This window comes from Gouania willdenowi, chromosome 15 (genome assembly GCF_900634775.1).
Source record: "Gouania willdenowi chromosome 15, fGouWil2.1, whole genome shotgun sequence".
NCBI classification, from domain to species: domain Eukaryota; kingdom Metazoa; phylum Chordata; class Actinopteri; order Blenniiformes; family Gobiesocidae; genus Gouania; species Gouania willdenowi.
In genome coordinates this window covers 31843711-31856762 of record NC_041058.1, presented here as the reverse complement: position 1 = coordinate 31856762, position 13052 = coordinate 31843711, and the positions used below count along the sequence as shown (strand labels likewise).

Sequence of the window (13052 nt, the reverse complement as noted above, 5' to 3'; positions counted from 1 at the left end):
TTCATAATTACAAACCAGCGAATCACCCTCACGTTTTGTACGAAACTCGGCTCAGCCATGTGATTGGAGGTGCAACGCTTCTGTGGTGTCGTGTCACCAGGTAAACTCACCACCAGTTCAGCTAATGCACCCAACAGCTCAACCTGTTTTTGTACCAGTGCCTTTTTGCATTTTAATGCAACATTAAAACACACTTCAGATGGTGCTCTGCAATAATTTTCAGACGCAGGATAATCTGATCACCACTTGAACCATAACACGTGGTGCGAGATGTTGAACCGGTTTATGGGCAGAATTGGTGATATTTGTATGTTTGTTACTCTTTCTTGACATGGAGGATATTGTCCTAAAACATGCATGTGAGGCATTTCTGTGTAATGTTGGGACCCGATTTGAAAAAAAAAGAGAGGGGAAAAATGTATTAAGGTTTCAGAATGCAAATTTCTGTTTTCTGCAAAAACGGTAAAATGGGAGGCCATAGGTTTGGTTTCTTGCTCAAGGACCCTTAGGCAAACAGACAGGAATAGCCAAGGATTGAAGCCCCAACCTTTTAATTAGAGGTTGTTAACGTGGCTTTGCAAAGAAACTCATTACACTGTGCTTCATGCTGCTTTACAAAGAAGTAAATACAGCTAAACCTCAGTGTGGTGAGAAGTATAGAAACATTTAATAGTAGTATTGTAAATAAAACACATGCTACAAAGGTAAAATTATATTTCATAGTACCCCTCAAAGTATTATCTAACCAACAGTGCTTCAAATTAATCAGTTGTTTGTCATTGGCTAATAATTAATGGGGATATATTATAAAAAATCCACTTTTGCAGTTTTTTTGATCACATATGAGGTAGCTTGAGTGTCCACCGGCACATAAAACGTGAAATAAAACCATCCAGTTGTTTGTTTGTGGTCTGTGTAAGTCTTAAAACACAGAGAAATTGCTTCGTTTCAAATTGTCTACATTTGTGACATCACAAGTGAAATCGCGAAAGAAAATACTCTTCCCTCCGCTGGTAACTCCACCCATGGACTCCACCCCCCACCTGATGAAAACTTTTGCAAAAATCCACCATTGTTTTCTCGCTAGCGAAGGAGTGATGCTACCAGTAAAACTGAATACAGAACGTACTCTGTAGTATATGCACTATTTGTTCATGCGGAGGTGTACTACGCTCTTGCGGTTCGGCGCTTTGATTAACCTGTTGTCTATATGTGTTTGTGACACAATGCGATGCAGCGGTTGGAGAAAACAAATGATTATCTCCTTAAATGTACTATTCCTGTAGTTAAAAGAGCAGAAGAGGAGAAGAAAGTGACTTAACACTCCAGTGAGAGTTTGAATGACTGCTGCTGCTGCGAGACCCTAAGAACTGAGACAGACTCACTGTCACTGTTTTACTGTAAGGTGCAGTTTTTTGGCTGAAAACAATAACAAAAGTGTGTGGATAGCAAAAATAAAAATGCTTTGGTGATCACTGATCACCTTGTAAAAGAGCGAGACATGAAGTGAGTGAGCGTCTATAGACACGCCCATTCATGAATATGCATAAGTAGGCCCTAAAATGGCCATATTTCAGAACTATTCAGAAAGTGACTTTTCAGAGACTAACACTTGGAGAAAATAAACCTCAAATACTATGTTTTTAAGGTTCTTTGAACAAAGGGAGATGGGTGAAAAATAGCATGACATGTCCCCTTTAAGAGAACAATGTTTATACTTTTAAGAATTACAAAGATTGTGACACATAAAATACTTATCAAGAAAAGCATCTTAAAATGAGATTAGAACTAATAAAAATGTAGCTTAAAGTGTTAGGTAGATGCTAATACTAAGCTTTGATATGAAAATGTTCAAAGAAATAAGTCTGTGGTGCAACTAAACAAACTTAAACTTGAAATGATTGCCTGCTGTCAGGATAGCAATTATGACCAGATCCGTTTTACCAGGCTGTCATTTTAGTGTTCTTCAGATTACTGTTTTTTGTAAAAGGCAGATAATGACTGATCCCTCTGTGAAAACAAACACCTGCAACAGGTAACATCATAGGTCAAAGTTTAGTTTAAATGAATTAATTTCCCTGCATTAAATGGAGCTGCTGTGTTCCACAGTGAATATTGAATGTTGTGACTGAATGCTGGACCCCTGATATGGCTGCAGTGTGGGTCTAATGTCTAATATTCCTCCTGTTTATTTGTTTTTCAGAAAGAAAAAGTGTACATTGGGAAGCTGAACATGATTCTTGTTCAGGTAAGTTTCAGTTGAGATGGTTGAGATTAGCTTTTAGATAAATGTGGAAATGTAATCTTAATATTAGTTACATTCTGTTTAGAAATGTCAATTAATGGAACATGTTCTGGCATTTAAGCCCAACCCTCTGAGAGCAGGAGAACAAATCAGAGCCAGCAACATTGCACTAAAAAAAGGCATTGATATAAAGGACAAAAGGCAGAATATCATACATTTTTAGAAAACGTGTGCATTTATATCAGAAGAAGGTGTTATGTATCTGAACATTTGTAGATTTTGTAGAAATGATGCATGCTTATGGGAGGGTAATGTGATTGGTTAATAATTAGCAGAGAGTAAAGGAACTTGGTAATGTGGAATGATTTGAAAAAAAAAAAAGGTGGAGAAATGTTATTGACTGATGTGAGCAGGAAGGAAATGTGTGTAGTGATATTTGTGTATGTGTGAATGAGAGAGAGAGAATGCTTCACTGTGGCTACACGAGTGACTTTGCTTTAATGCTGCTGAGAATGAGTCACTGCTTACGTCAGCAGAGCCAAAGCTGTTTGGCCTTGAGGGAGCAGGAGCTCCAGATTCATCCAGTCGTCCTGTTTTACTAGTTAGTCTCTGGTTAACTATTATATGTTTCAGTAGTTAGTGTCTGGTTAACTATTATATGTTTCAGTAGTTAGTGTCTGGTTAACTATTGTATGTTTCAGTAGTTAGTGTCTGGTTTACTATTATATGTTTCAGTAGTTAGTGTCTGGTTAACTATTGTATGTTTCAGTAGTTAGTGTCTGGTTTACTATTATATGTTTCAGTAGTTAGTGTCTGGTTAACTATTATATATTTCAGTAGTTAGTGTCTGGTTAACTATTGTATGTTTCAGTAGTTAGTGTCTGGTTAACTATTGTATGTTTCAGTAGTTAGTGTCTGGTTAACTATTATATGTTTCAGTAGTTAGTGTCTGGTTAACTATTATATATTTCAGTAGTTAGTGTCTGGTTAACTATTGTATGTTTCAGTAGTTAGTGTCTGGTTAACTATTATATGTTTCAGTAGTTAGTGTCTGGTTAACTATTATATGTTTCAGTAGTTAGTGTCTGGTTAACTATTGTATGTTTCAGTAGTTAGTGTCTGGTTAACTATTGTATGTTTCAGTAGTTAGTGTCTGGTTAACTATTGTATGTTTCAGTAGTTAGTGTCTGGTTAACTATTGTATGTTTCAGTAGTTAGTGTCTGTTAACTATTGTATGTTTCAGTAGTTAGTGTCTTTCTCAGCTGTAGAACAGTATTAAGGTACTCTTTTTGCAATCAATGTACCCACTTTGTCCGGATACGTTTTGCTCAGAATACTATGAAACAAACACTGCTGTAGTATCATAAATGATGAATTTTAAGATCCTGTGGAACCAACCAACCCCGAAAGCCTTGTTTACATGACAACGTTTTGCTTCTGTTTCTATTTTCAAAAAAGGTTTGCATTCACACGGCAACAATTTCAAAATGATCTGTGTTTACATAAGACTATGGGAACATAAAAATGATGTAGTGCACATGCCAGGCCAATAGATGGAGGTGTGGGTTTGCAATGATCCAAAATGAGTGCATGTGCAGAGACAGAATACGACCTGAACCTGTCCAACCCAGAATAAAGCAGACCTCTCTCTAAGCCATTGCTGCCTGACACTATTCAAATACTGCTCACCGTGCACATGTAGAACAATCCCAGGTGAGTTTATTTACTAACTCAGGTTTATTTACTTGTCCCTCATTCAGCATACAACTGTAAACGGCTTCATGTGACACTACACGCTACGTAGAGGTTCACTGCTGCAACACACAACTCAGCAACCTGCTTCTACACATCTGACACACACAGCTACACAACCAATCAAGAACGAGTAATTTATGCATTTTATCATGTACCAGAGGACATCCTCCATTCACCTCCTCAGCAAACATCTGTGCATCTTTCTCGCTCTAATCGACCGTTCATTCACCGTGCAGCATCTGATCCAAATCCAACTAGAGTCCGTGTTAATTAGATTAATTAAATTAAACCCAACCCTGGGTTTGGGTAAATAACTCTAAGTAGAAGTGCAGCACTGTGATTGTCATCAGAACAAAACATGTCTCCGCTTATCCAAGTGATGGTGAAGTAAATCAACACTTTGTTGGAGAAGTTCAGGTAAATTTCATCACTCTGAGGTTCTACAGCCTTAGTGAACATGCCTGTGACACAGAAAGTGCCTGTTCCTGTTTACACGGAGATGGAAGTGTTTTAAAAATGTACACTCTGGAGCCTGTTTTTTTAAAAGTTCCATTCTTAACGTACAGACAAAACAGAACAAAAGTTTTGCGCATTTACTTGAAAACGTTGCATAAAGGGAGCCTAAAAATGTCCAATGTGATCAAATATGAAGTTTTAACTTGTAGTTGTTCTGAAGCTCTGGTTTCCTAATGTCTTTTGGTCACTCACAGGAACTTGACATAAGTTATATAATTATTACTGAGTTAATGCAGATGTCCCTACAGACACATCATGGTTTACTGTTGCGTAGTACTGTTCCTGGTCTCACGGTTTGACTTATCATGTTAGCGACTGGATTCCATTCTACAATAGATAACATTTTGTTTTCTATATACAGTAACTGCTACTGAATACAGGCAGGAATACAATTATTTTGAAAGTGCTTCAATTATCAATTACATACATTATTCTGTATATTAATTTATGAAACTAAATGACCAAGTCGTATAGGTCTAGTAATTGTTCTCTGCTGAAAGAAAGGGGTGAAATGAGTTTTAACTCACCAGATAAGGAGTATTAGTTTCTCTGTAGTTTTTATTCAAAATTTAAAATGAAGATATTCAAATGTTAACAAGTTTTTGATGGGTGAACATTGAAGTTCAATTGTAAACGCAAACATTTTAGGCCTAGCATGGCTACTACTACACATTAGTGTTAAAATGTTCATCCTAAATACTAAACCTACATCCTTCAGCGAAGCAGTGTATTACCACTGTGCTATAACATGCACTAAATAAAGTTTCTAATCACTGTAAATAAACCTGTGTTCCTGCAGATCCTGAAACAGGAGTGGCCTAAGCACTGGCCCACCTTCATTAGTGACATCGTTGGAGCGAGTCGTACCAGTGAGAGTCTCTGTCAGAACAACATGATCATTCTGAAGCTGCTCAGTGAGGAGGTGTTTGACTTCTCCAGTGGTCAGATGACACAGGTCAAGGCCAAGCATCTAAAAGACAGGTGAGCACGATGCTGCTGACTCACTGCGTTTTATTAAGTGTCATCCGGATTCTGTAAAATAAGAAAAAAGTTCTGAGTGGACAGAAAAACAGTCATTTAAAATGCTGACAAACCTCACATGAGGTCAGGTTTTAATTACATGTGGCACCGAAATATTAACCTGAATACTGATTCTGTCTTTCAGCATGTGCAATGAGTTCTCACAGATATTCCAACTGTGTCAGTTTGTTATGGTATGTATTCTGATTTTTGTCATGCAACATCTGAACCCCATTGGATACAGTTGTGTTTATTTTATATTACGTTATAGCTCCATTTCTCTGCATGTCGTTGCTGTACTTTAGGAAAATTCCCAGAATGCACCTCTGGTCCATGCCACACTAGAGACCCTCCTGCGTTTCCTTAACTGGATTCCTCTGGGATACATCTTTGAAACCAAACTGATCAGCACGCTGGTCTACAAGGTTCGGACACACAAACACGCAGTTTTTATTTTAGTATTTTTAAGATGACGTTGAAAAAACAAGTCCCTTTAAATCAGAAGATTTAAAATGTGATTATCCTAATTGTATGAAAGATGTCTTATGTAGTTCAAACAATCATTAAATGTCATACATTAATAAAAAATAAAGCTGTTGCAGCCGCTGGCAATTATTCCTCTACACTATAAAGTTCTATAGTAATACCAGCATCAATGTCCTGATAATTGACATCATTGTAGCTTTCACCAATTAGATCTTATCTATTCATTTATGCCTTTTGGTGATGAAAACGCAGTCAGTTGTTATGTTAACACATTTGCTTTATTTTTAGCTCGAACTTCATTTTGAAATATTAATAATGTCAGATGCATTAAATCAGGGATTGGTTATTATAGAAATGATCGTAGAAAAAAAACAAAAAAAACTGTTTAACCAAAGTGATCATTTGCAGTTTTTGAACGTGCCCATGTTCCGCAACGTGACGCTGAAGTGCCTGACGGAAATCGCTGGAGTGAGCGTCAGCCAGTACGAGGAGCAGTTTGTGACACTCTTCACACTGACCATGTGTCAGCTGAAACAGGTAGAAGCACTTACATCGCAGGTAGTTCCTGCTTCTTCCATTTGACACTCTTTAATCGTGAGCCGATTCCTTTTTTAGATGCTGCCGCTGAACACGAACATCCGGCTAGCCTATGCTAATGGGAAGGATGACGAGCAGAATTTTATTCAGAACCTCAGTCTCTTCCTGTGTACATTCCTCAAAGAGCACGGACAGCTGATTGAGAAACGGCTCAACCTGCGAGAGACGTTGATGGAGGTCAGTGAATGTTCAATGTGATTTTAGTGCATTTTATTACAATAGAATAAGGGAGAACTCACAAACAATATGGCATTTACATTTATTTTAGTTCACCCGTGTAGGCTTTTCCCCCTGGTTGCTCACACCTAGTATTGTTTATACACAAGAAACCAGTGTATTAGTGAGTTTTGGCCTTCTAATATGAGCCAGCTCTTTTGGCTCCCCAGATATTTGTTGTCTTTCAATAAATATTAGGATTTTATATTTCTTTTTTAAACTACTAATGAAAAACGGATGGATATATTTGTATACCAAATGTAGAACAGATTGCTACAATAATAAATGTCACATTTAACACGTGTGGTTAGTGCCATTGATGGATGGACTGCTATTATGTATCTGACCAGGTTGTGGAGCTCATGTGATATGAAATGTTTAGATGTCTCCATGATTAACGCAATGATCATCACTTCACGTATTGTTATTGTGCTTTGATGGACCTCAGTATTCTATTGTAATGCACATGCAGACACAGTTGCTTTAGCGTGAACACACCCTAACCTTCCACATGGAAATGTGCTGCTCAGACTGAATCTGTAAATGATGACGTATCAACCCTAAAGCTTTGCCTGAGCTGCCTGCTGTGTCATCTTAGCACTCACGCTCCCCTTTATTGATTGCATAACACTGACATCCAGTGGCTGTAGTGGGTAGAACTGTTTGATGTCTAATAGAGGAAATTTACATCTCAGCATGCTGCATTGTGTGGTCGGGTATAAAGTCATGGTAACTAAAATAATAGCATGAAACATGGCAGAAATGAGAGGAAAATGAATTATTGAGGATATTAAGAATCTTCAGCCTGTTAAATGATTTGACCAACAGTGAGGTTTGATAGTTTGTGGAAAGCTAAAATATGAACTTGTAGCTCTTTTGTTTGCAGCCTGAGACCAAAATGTTTCCTTCAGAGCATGAGTAAATATCAGCTGCTAAACAAATGTTTTAGATGACCTGAAACTGCCTGATGCCCTTTCTGATAATCTGGAAGGGTGGGTGGGTGAAAATGAAATAAAAAACACCCCATGTTTGCATATTAACATCAAGTAGTACTGATCAGAAAGCCACTTAGTAAACATTTCTCAAGTTGCATTTAGATTACGGTTGTCAAAACTATTGATATTCAGAAAAAGTATCAATACCTAAATCTTGAATCCAGGTACAATTCTCATTTTCAAAAGTATCTATACTAACCTCTCACCCATTCTCTCTCTTTACACACAGCGGCAGTGTACCGTACACATCCCCCAACCTAATATTTAGCACTACCTCAAAATATTATTGTTCTAATCTATTTTTATTTTGTTTTTTACATGACCTCAAACTTTTTTTTTTTGCAAGTTAACTCTATTATTATTATTATTATTATTATTATTATTATTATTATTATTATTATTATTATTATTTAATTCATGTTGTAATAGAGGGTATTTTTGCATTTTTCTTGTTAATAAAAATATTTCTATTTATTTTTTGGGGTCATTTTCTTTAAGTCCCTGTGGTATTGAAATGGTATTAAGGACTGAATATTTTTCCTAGAGTATCGGTACTGAGAAAAAAATTGATTGAATTGATTAATCAAATTTGTAAATAAAAAACTATTTTAATTTGCAAATACGTGTTCAATTTTTTTGTTTTTTTCCCATCACAGTTTTTTCGGACTTTTTCGTGTTCCGATGTGAACTCGCCCCCATTTGTTTACCCTTTGAGTACGCTATATGTGTGCCACAGGCATGTTTAATTTTTTATTCACACTATGCTGAAATGCTAAGAGTTTGTCATTTTAATTGTAATGTTATATGTTATAAAATATGTAGTTATATGATTTCTTAATCAGAAAATTGAAGCTACTGTGAAGTTGCTGTTGTACTTTTACTTAAACCTGGTTAAAGCTTGAAATTGTTGAATGACAGAACCTCATTTACTTTTTATATTGGGATTGTTTTATGCATTTTGACTGTTGAGGACAATCACAGCAATAAAGTTGCACTTTTGACAATATGTCCGATGTCTGCAATCATTTTTAAGTGCATTAAAAAAAATAGAGAATCGAAAATCTAATTTTTCTTTAAAAAAAATCGAAGATTTGTTTTTTTTAGGCAAAATTGCCTAGCCCTAGTGACAACCCTAATTCAGATGATATGAAGGTGTAGTTTAGTATTGGAGTTGATTACTTTTCTATAAAATACAACTTTGGTCATAAAGGAAACAGAATTTAAAATTCTTGTAATTTCTCAGTGCTACCTTTGGTTTGTTGTATCCAAAACTGAATAACAAATGCTTTTGGTGCTTTTAAGTACTTTTGGCAGTGCCTTCACAACCCTTGGCACATACTTTAAAAATACTTCTGATTTCCACATTGTTACACATTAGGATTTAATGCACCTTCATTCAGATGCAGAGAGACTTTGCTGTTGTAGGAATGCAGAAACAGTTTAATCTTTTCAGTATTTATTTCAAAATACAAATTCTATTGCAATTTGCACAACAGCTTTGACAATATCACAGCACAGCTACTGTAACTGCACTTTTTTTTGGTCCCAGTATTGTAAAGGCTGGGAGGAGCCGTAGTGGGACAGTACCTGATGCACACCATGCTTCATATTTGTTCTCTTCTATTTCACATTATCATGCTTAAAGGAGAACTTTAAACATGTTTACATTGTTCAGATTGAAATCATTCAATGCCACTATGTTGTATTGTGATATAGATGTGTAGGTAGTGAGGAATGCCTCAATGTGTCAATTTAAACCATGCAGTGACTTAATGATTCCAAATTAATTAGTCAGATTTTTTTTCCAGCAGTGCATCATTTTGAGCGACCTTGGCTATGTCAGAAATATTTCACACATCATCCTGTCATCTCTCTCCAGGCCCTCCACTACATGCTATTGGTGTCAGAGGTGGAGGAGACGGAGATCTTCAAAATCTGTCTAGAGTATTGGAACCACCTGGCTGCTGAGCTGTACAGGGAAAGTCCTTTCTCCACGTCCACATCTCCTCTGCTTTCTGGGAACCAACACTTTGATGTGCCGCCACGGCGACAGCTTTACCTGCCCGTCCTCTCCAAGGTACAGCCAATCACTTTAAACTATTCACATTAAAAAAGTGTGACAATGGTCTGCTGTGAATGAGTAATCTTGTATTAGTGGTTGAGAAACATCGTACCATTTTAGTTTGTTGTGTTTCTGCATGTAGACGAGTTGGCAGTGGACAGTTGTCTGTCTGTCTGTAGATGTTAAGCTGATAATACGTTCCCTTTTTGTTGACTTGATAGAAGTGGGTCGTCACTGATATCTTTCTATGTATGTGTTCATGACAGGTGCGCCTGCTGATGGTCAGTCGGATGGCAAAGCCAGAGGAGGTCCTGGTGGTGGAGAATGACCAGGGGGAAGTGGTCCGAGAGTTTATGAAGGACACGGATTCTATCAATCTCTACAAAAACATGAGGGAAACCCTTGGTAGGACCACATCCTTTCATCATCCTTTTTTAATTAAACCTGCTCACATCTTGCATAGAAAGGAATTAGCTCTGTTTACTCAGTGTTACTGTAATAAGAGTCACATTTTTGTGTAAATATTGTGTATTTTAGTGTATCCCAAAATAAATGGAACTTCTCCTTTAAGAATCTTCACAATGAAGGAATATTTGTGACTTTTGCTACATATACTGTTGTCACATTTTCTGATTTGTAAATATTCATGTGGAATTGCCATTAGGGGGCACAAAAACCAACAATAATGGCCACTGCTATCGTTTAAAACCGTACCTGTAGTGAATATCCCACATCAAAGATCATATGATAGTAGAGGTTTGATTAGGTTCTATTCTTTAAAAATCCTTCTAGAGCAGCTGGAGATAAATTAAGACTTCCATTTGTGAGACACGTTTGCAGCTATTTTGCTTGAAAGAGTCATATTGGCTGTAGTGAAACAAAAATGCATTGTGGGATATATCGCAATATTTCAGCGCGTGATTTTTGTATTGATCAAAAAAAAATCCAAAATCAAAGTATTTTTAAATCATGTTTTTTAACAAAAATAAACATTTAATTGCTATAAAATATGCGTAGCACGTAAATGCCCGGTCACTAGGTGTCAGTGAACCACATCAGATCTTGTTAAACTTCCTCACTCCTCAATGCATTTTAGCTGGAAGTTGATTACACATTATTTTTATAAAATATACTCGACACTTTCATAGATGTATGTGGTTCCTTTTTTTTTGTTTTATTTTTTTTTAACTTAACAGAATCAGAATCTGTTGTTTAAGCATAAAATAAACTTGACAGTTTGATAAACATACCACTTGTTTTTTATATTAGTTTTTGAATTACAGTTAATAACCATTTACTTGTTCTTGCAAGTATAAAAAACATTAAATAAATTGTATTTCATACCATTTTGTACTTGTAAAGGTGAAATTTGTAATTATTGATATTGCAATATTTCTCTTATTGTTTAGTATCGAGATGTATTGTATCTTGACATGCAAATCGTGAAACGTATTATTAGATTCATGGCATTGCACACCCCTATTATTATATAGATTTATTAACTTAAGAAGATTTAATAAACCAATGTATCTAAAGTTAAATAGCTTTCTCTTCTCACGTTCTCTTCATATTTCAGTGAGTATTACATTGTAAATGTTCTTTCTGTTTTCTTGCAGTGTATCTGACTCACTTGGACTATGCAGACACAGAGCGCATCATGACAGAAAAGCTACACAACCAGGTGAACGGCACCGAGTGGTCGTGGAAGAACCTCAACACACTGTGCTGGGCAATCGGGTCCATCAGTGGAGCGATGCACGAAGAGGACGAGAAGAGGTTCTTGGTCACAGTCATTAAGGTAAGAACAGTGTACAGTAGGGCTGGGACAATACAGTACACAATATAGGTTTCACGAGATCCATACGATATTTAAAAAAGAAAGTAAGACAAATAATTATTTATTAAATTACAATTAAGTTGACTTTGAACTCTCTTTTTGAGTTTTAAACTGCATTTAACAAAATGAAGTAAATAATAAAAAACACAGACTGACTGATAAATTATGCCAGTTTGGAACTAGAATCACTCTCTCTCCCTGACTTGGTATATTGCGCGTAGCCTGCCGCACACACAGTCAGAGGAACCTCCGTGCAGTCCGCTGTTCCTCCTGAACACGTTTGTGCCTTTATTCTGTTGCTTCTCCCCCTCGGCCTTCCTTTTCCCTCTTGTTTTGCCGTGTACCCGCTGTGCTAAAAGCCGCGTTAGAGACTTCAGCTGGAAGATAAAGCCATGGGACTGTCCCTACTCTCAGATCGTGAACGCGCATTGACTTTTGACGAGCAGCTCGAGCAGCCAATAGTAACGCTTAAAACAGCTCGGGGGATCGCTCTGTTGGTAGAAAGATTTGATTGGCTGAAGTCCAGCGTCACGTTCATGTATTTCTAAAGCTCATTTACAGAGATTCACTGTCCATTCAGAACACTTTACATTACAATATACCAGTGATGTCTTGAAAAAAAGGCCTAAAAGACTAAAACTCACGGCACGCTGATGGTACGTGACAACTGGGGGGTCCCCCGTCCCCGCCAGAAAAGTTGACCAAAATGATGCTATATGGTGGCTTTTGGTGTATTTTATTAGTATAATTGTGGCTTTTCTTCTGTCTATTTTATAGCACTTTTTTAGCATGTTTTAAGGAATGTTTAGAATAGAATGGCAGAATTTGCTTTACACAGTCTTTACAAAAATACATATTCAATTCCATAGAGAAGAATTAAAAACCCCTTCAAAATCTACTTTTTTCAAATTTGGCCTACGAATTTTTCTTACCAGTAAAAAATTAATTAAAATTCTTACCTGTGACTCTTTTCTTCGTTACAAAGCCCAGTATTGATGGCTGGCTTATAGTGTGATGTTTGGGTGGCATATTCACTGATCATTCATCACGTAGAATGTATTTTTATAAACTTATAGCCACCGTCCTTCGTTTTAAAAAAGTTACGTCCACACATCCTTGTTTAAAAAAAAAAAAAAATTCCATCCACACAAAACCACATAAATGTGCTGTCCACAAGTGAATGGATGTCACACTCTGTCGTGGGCAGCTTAATGCATTGGGGTCCCAGTGCAACGTTTTAGCTTTGCACACCTGCAAAGCTAAAACGTTGCACACTGTTTGAGACCAGGTCCATGTAGGAGGCCTGTCTGGTGTGAACCCGC

General features: G+C 36.8%; 1 protein-coding gene across 5 annotated transcripts in view; it reads left to right on the top strand.

Annotated features, from left to right (window-relative positions):
* xpo1b (exportin 1 (CRM1 homolog, yeast) b) overlaps nt 1–13052 on the top strand; it is a 45952-nt gene that overhangs the window by 17046 nt on the left and 15854 nt on the right. For all 5 annotated transcript variants that reach the window (XM_028468117.1, XM_028468116.1, XM_028468114.1 and 2 more), the window contains 9 exons: nt 2204–2248; nt 5317–5498; nt 5683–5731; nt 5843–5962; nt 6432–6560; nt 6639–6797; nt 9711–9908; nt 10160–10298; nt 11510–11691. In XM_028468117.1, the coding sequence (XP_028323918.1) occupies nt 2204–2248; nt 5317–5498; nt 5683–5731; nt 5843–5962; nt 6432–6560; nt 6639–6797; nt 9711–9908; nt 10160–10298; nt 11510–11691 (1203 nt within the window). The remainder of the gene's footprint in view (nt 1–2203; nt 2249–5316; nt 5499–5682; nt 5732–5842; nt 5963–6431; nt 6561–6638; nt 6798–9710; nt 9909–10159; nt 10299–11509; nt 11692–13052) is intronic.